Consider the following 5876-nt stretch of genomic DNA (forward strand, 5'->3'; position numbering starts at 1 on the left):
GAGCTTCTCATCCAGGTTCCAGCCTTATGGTTTGCCGAGGACAGGCTACAGGGGCAATCAACGACCTGCACAGGTGAGGCAGGACACGGATCCAAAAAACGCGAAAGGCCGGGGGCACAAGGCTCGTCAGTAATTGAGGCAAGTAAGGACTTTGAAGCAGGTAGACTGCACTATTTTGTTTCTGAGTGGCAGAAATTTACACAAGACCCATTTGTTTTGGACATTGTTCAGCATTGCCACCTTAATATCAGTGTAGAGCAGTGCTGTCCAAACTTTTTCGCCTATTGTACCCTTTATTACATTCTCCCACTGTTACGAACCCCCTATGGCTGACTAAAGTCAATTATATATATCATATTTGCATTACATTACATTATATTTACGTACACGTACAAAACGCGTCCTTCCTAGGTAACCAACCGTCCCTCCCTCTCTCTTTTCCTTCATAGAACATGGGAAGTTTCTGCTGTGTGTGTGTGTGTGTGTGTGTGTGTGTGTGTGTTCATCGTCTTTTCACGTACCCCTTTGATCTATGCTGCGTACCCCGAGGGGTACGCGGACCCCAGTTTGGACAACACTGGTGTAGAGGACATAGAACATCTTTACTTTAAAGAGGTTGAATACCCATTTAATAAGGAACAGCAACAATGCATTTCTAAGGAAATTAGCAAGCTCTTGCAACTCAAGGTCATTCAGGTTACTCAAAGGACTGACGATCAAATTATTTCCCCCATATTCTTAAGGAAGAAGCCAAATGGTGAATACAGACTTGTGCTTAATTTGAAAGAGTTAAACTTACACATCCCATACAAACATTTCAAAATGGAGAATTTTGAGCAGGCAATCAAACTTATTCATGCGGGTGACTATTTGGCTTCAGTGGACCTTAGGCATGCTTATTACTCAGTGAAGGTTGCAGAGGAACAACAAAAATTTCTTTGTTTCACCTGGCACGGTACTGTTTACAAATTTACATGTTTGCCAAATGGAATTTCAGAGGGGCCAAGACTGTTCACCAAATTAATGAAACCTGTCTTTGCTACCTTAAGAAAGAAGGGTTACAGGATCACCAGTTTTATTGATGACACGCTTATCATTCACAGTACAAGGTCAGGTTGTCTTGAAAGCATAAATGATACAATCACTTTGTTGAGGAGTTTGGGGTTCTACATTAATGAAGAGAAATCTGTCCTGATTACTAAGTGCATAGAGTACTTGGGTAATGTTATTGACACGGAGAGTATGAAAATTTACTTGCCTGAACGCAGGCTGGATAAAGTAACACAAGGTTGTAAGGCCCTTCTGAGCAAGGAACGACACACCATCAGAGGGGTAGCTAGAGTGATAGGCATGCTTGTAGCTGCCACCCCAGCAGTGGAACTCGGTAAGCTTCATTACAGGAAATTAGAAGCAGCAAAGATTGCTGCCTTAAAGGAAGAGAAAGGTGACTTTAACAGGAAAATGACTATCACTAATGACATGAGAGAAGATTTGAATTGGTGGATAAATAACGTTTCAATTCAGGACAGACAAATTTTCAGAACAGGACCAGATATTGAATTGTACACGGATGCATCTCGCTCAGGCTGGGGTGGTCACCTAGACCAACAGACAGTGAGTGGTAATTGGTCAAGGGAGGAAAAACATTTACACATAAATGCTCTCGAGCTCAAAGCCATTCTCCTGACACTGCAAACATTCACACTTGAACTCAGAGACAGGCACATAAAGGTTTTCTGTGACAACACCACTGCCATATCGTATGTCAACGAAATGGGGGGTTCTAAATCACAAACTTGCAACAACATATCTATTGAAATTTGGGACTGGTGTGTGGGAAACAACTCGTGGATCATCTGTTCGCACATACCAGGCAAAGACAACGTTATTGCAGACATAGCTTCTCGTAAAATTAATGACAGACACGAATGGAAACTGGGTGAAAACATCTTCAGGGAGTTATCTCAAGTGTTTGGTACTCCTTCCATTGATCTGTTTGCCTCTAGAATTAATAAGCAAGTAAGCACGTTCTGTTCGTGGAAACCAGACCCAGAGGCAAAATATTTTGATGCGTTCTCATTTAAATGGACACAGTTTCAACTTTGTTACATCTTTCCTCCGTTTTCATTAATTACTAGGTGCCTGCAAAAGCTAAAAGCAGAGGTAGCGAAAGGGTGGATGGTGGTGCCACTATGGACTTCGCAGCCTTGGATGGGCACTCTCCTCCAGTTGCTGGTCGATCACCCTCGTCTGATCATGGGGAAGGATGTGCTGACGCACCCATCTACGGCAGAACCTCACCCGCTATTGAAACACACGAGTCTCATGGCGTGCCTTCTATCAGGGAATCCCTACGAGAACAGGGCGTATCTGCAGAGGGCGCAGAAACCATTATGGCATCCTGGAAACCTGGCACAGGGAAGCAGTACAGGCCACACATCAGAAGGTGGACCCAGTTTTGTCATAGACGGGATATCGATCCCGTTAATCCCACTGCACCAGAAATAATAAACTTTTTAACGGAAACATTCCACCGGAACGTGGGCTATGACAGTATCAACACAGCAAGAGGTGCTCTATCTTCATTGGGCATTGTAGTCAATGGCTGTAGGGCAGGGGTCCACCCTCTGGTGATCCGCTTTATGAGAGGGGTGTTCAATTTGAGACCAACCAAACCCAGGTACACAGAAACTTGGGATGTTAAGCCCGTTTTGCAGAAACTGAGAACGATGTACCCACTGAAAAACCTGTCACTTAAAGAAGTCACATTAAAACTCGTGATGTTGATGGCACTGACACAAGCTGCCAGAGTACAGACGTTACACTTGCTGGTATTAAATGGCATTACTATAGGAGATGACTTCATTTCTGTGCCTTTGGGGGGAATTCTTAAGCAGGGTAGGCCTAGCTACAACATTCGTAGAATTAAGTTTCAGGCTTATCCAAAGGACGCCAGTTTATGCGTGTGTGAAACCTTGAAATGCTACATTAAAGCCACACAAGAACACCGACAAATCACTCAACTCAATGACATTAAATTATTCATAAGTTTCATCAAACCACATAAAGCAGTGTCTAAAGACACTATTGCACGTTGGCTTAGAACTATGCTTAATATGTCTGGGGTAAACACCAACACTTTCACAGCAGGTAGTGTGAGGCCAGCCGCGGCATCAAAAGCCAAAGCTATGGCTGTACCAATTGAATGCATAATGGCAAAAGCAGGATGGTCAAGGGAAACCACCTTTGCAACTTATTATGACAAGCACATTGTCACAGGGACAGATGCATTTCAGGAGGCAGTGTTGGAATAAGTACATCAGCGGACAGCAGCTTGGATGCCCATGTTTGACTCTAATGCAGCTGCTTTTGTGGGCCTCAAAGTTAGGTTAAGATTATGTTTACATGTTACATGCAAATCTTTATGTACATACATTAATAAATATGTTATGTTTACACAAGGTACTGGTGAGCCCGGGTTACAGAGACTACTGGGAGTCATAAGTGACAGCGGATTAATATTTTTAAGGTTTTATTTGGGGATGATGGATTACTACAAATTGTTCCAATTGCATAGTCCTCAACAGGTCAAGTTGTCATTTTGTTATATGTACATGCTCATACATGTATTTGCAAGGTCAATATGATGTTATCTGTTTCCAATAAGGTTATTATTACCCAAAATTCACGATACACATAAGGTACGACACCCACATGGCTTCAAAGCCTCATGTGGAGGATTCCTCCAGCCGAACGGCGATTTGATGAAGTAAAATTAGAAAAGTACACGAGACTTACCTTAGGTCAGTTGAGGTGTACTTATAATTTTGCGAAGCAAATCGCCTCGGCTGGTTGGAAGCCTTCACATGCCCTCCTCTCCCACCCTTCGCTACTAATTACACTACTAATTACGCTCCTAATCACAAGACCAGATACCCTTTATTTCATGTGGGCTTTCGTACATGTCAAAGTCTGATCTGGCGGCGGCGCGTGAAGCTTTCTCATGTGAAGGCTTCCAACCAGCCGAGGCGATTTGCTTCGCAAAATTATAAGTACACCTCAACTGACCTAAGGTAAGTCTCGTGTACTTTTCTAATGTTTCCTGAGGTTTTCCACGTCTGCCTTCCTATAGTGTTCCTAACTGCCGTGGATTCTGAGATATTGGCAGTTAGAGTTGAAGTTGTCATTGAATTTTGGATATTTTTATGTTGGAGAGTTTTTAGTTAAGTGCAAATTTCTCATGAACTATAAGGTTATGAGCACTGCCAGTTATAGGTGTTGTAGGTGAGTGTTAAGAGCATCTTGTGTTCCTAACTGATGTGCTTGCCGAGATATTGCCAGTTGAAGTTGTCATTGAATTTTGGATAGTTATATTGGAAAGTTTTTAGTTAAGTGCAAATTTCTCATGAACTATAAGGTTATGAACACTGCCAGTTATAGGTGTTGTAGGCGAGTGTTACGAGCATCTTGTATTAGAATCTTGTGTTCCTAACTGATGTGCTTGCCAAGATATTGGCAGTTAGAGTTGTGGTATTTTGATGGAAAGCTTTTAGTTAAGTGCAAATTTCTCAGGAGCTAGTAGGTTATGAACACTGCCAGTTATAGGTGTTGTAGGTGAGTGTTAGGAGCATCTTGTGTTAGAATCTTGTGTTCCTAACTGATGTGCTTGCTGAGATATTGGCAGTTGAATTTGATGCACCCACCCACACACACACACATGCACACTAACTCTGTGATGGTTCTTGCAGGGAAGGAGCTGAGATGAGACCAGACTCAGCCCTCCAGTGAGCCGAGGAGACCACCAAGGGGACACACCTACGCACCTCATCATCTGGGGGGAGGATGCATGGAGGCTGTGGGTGAGTGAAACAACCCACCCCCAGTGTATGCTCAGGCACAATGTTACGTCAGGTCAGGGGCTGCCTCAAGAACAGGTACTTCCCCTCACTGATTCTCTCCATGTTTCCTCCGTTTTTCCCTCCTTTCCTCCTCTACCAAAAAATAGCTTAATTTTTCCTCTTCCTCCTCCTTTTCGTTTCCCTGTTATCTCCACTTTCATCAAGGTCTGTGTATTTCTCCATTGTAATTTTGGTGGTTTCGTTCATTTCCTCCTCCAAGTTCAAGTTCATTTTTCTCTTTTTTCCTTCCTGTTTTCCTCCTTTCCTCCAATGCCAAAAAATAGCTTAATCTTTCCTCTTCCTCCTCCTCTTCGTTTCCCTGTTATCTCCACTTTTATCAAGGTCTGTGTATTTCTGCGGCATAATTTTGGTGGTTTTGTTCATTTCCTCCTCCAAGTTCAAGTCCATTTTCTCATTTTTCCTTCCTCTCTTCCTCCTTTCCTCCTATGTCAAAAAATACTTTAATCTTTCCTCTTCTTCCTCCTCTGTTCTTCCTCCTCCTCTTCATTTCCCTGTTATCTCCACTTTTATCAAGGTCTGTGTATTTCTCCGGTTTAATTTTGGGGTTTCGTTCATTTCCTCCTCCAAGTTCAAGTCCATTTTTCTCCTCTTCCTCTTTTCCTCCTATACCAAAAAAAAAGTTTAATCTTTCCTGTTCCTCCTCCTGTCTTCCTCTCCTTCCTTGTTATCTCCACTTTTATCAAGATTTGTGTCTTTGAAAACTTTGCAGAATGGACAAAGAAAACACCAGAAATTGCTTGTATATTTATTGAGCAAACTGACACTTCTTGCAGAGAGAGAGGGGGGTGGGGGGGTCCCTTATGCATCTGGGGGGGCATGTGTCTGTGGGGGTTGTCAACACACTGTGGGGGGGGGGACCCTGTGGGGCCTGAGAGAGAGAGAGAGAGAGAGAGAGACACACACACACACACACACACACACACACACACACACACTCTTGGCACTAAACTCTGCCAG

At 43.1% G+C, this 5876-nt stretch overlaps 1 protein-coding gene across 1 annotated transcript; it reads left to right on the top strand.

The window, feature by feature from the left end:
- Positions 1-2177: 2177 nt before the first annotated feature.
- Positions 2178-3883, top strand: LOC127008726 (uncharacterized). Its single transcript, XM_050881086.1, has one exon. It carries the CDS (start codon positions 2193-2195, stop codon positions 3312-3314), a length of 1122 nt encoding a protein of 373 aa, XP_050737043.1. The 5' UTR covers positions 2178-2192; the 3' UTR covers positions 3315-3883.
- Positions 3884-5876: the final 1993 nt, after the last annotated feature.

This window comes from Eriocheir sinensis, chromosome 4 (genome assembly GCF_024679095.1).
Source record: "Eriocheir sinensis breed Jianghai 21 chromosome 4, ASM2467909v1, whole genome shotgun sequence".
In the NCBI taxonomy this organism is placed as follows: Eukaryota; Metazoa; Arthropoda; class Malacostraca; order Decapoda; family Varunidae; genus Eriocheir; species Eriocheir sinensis.

Excerpts from the sequence above, each read along its gene's own strand:
- LOC127008726 (XM_050881086.1), top strand. The coding sequence starts at position 2,193 with ATGGACTTCGCAGCCTTGGATGGGCACTCTCCTCCAGTTGCTGGTCGA.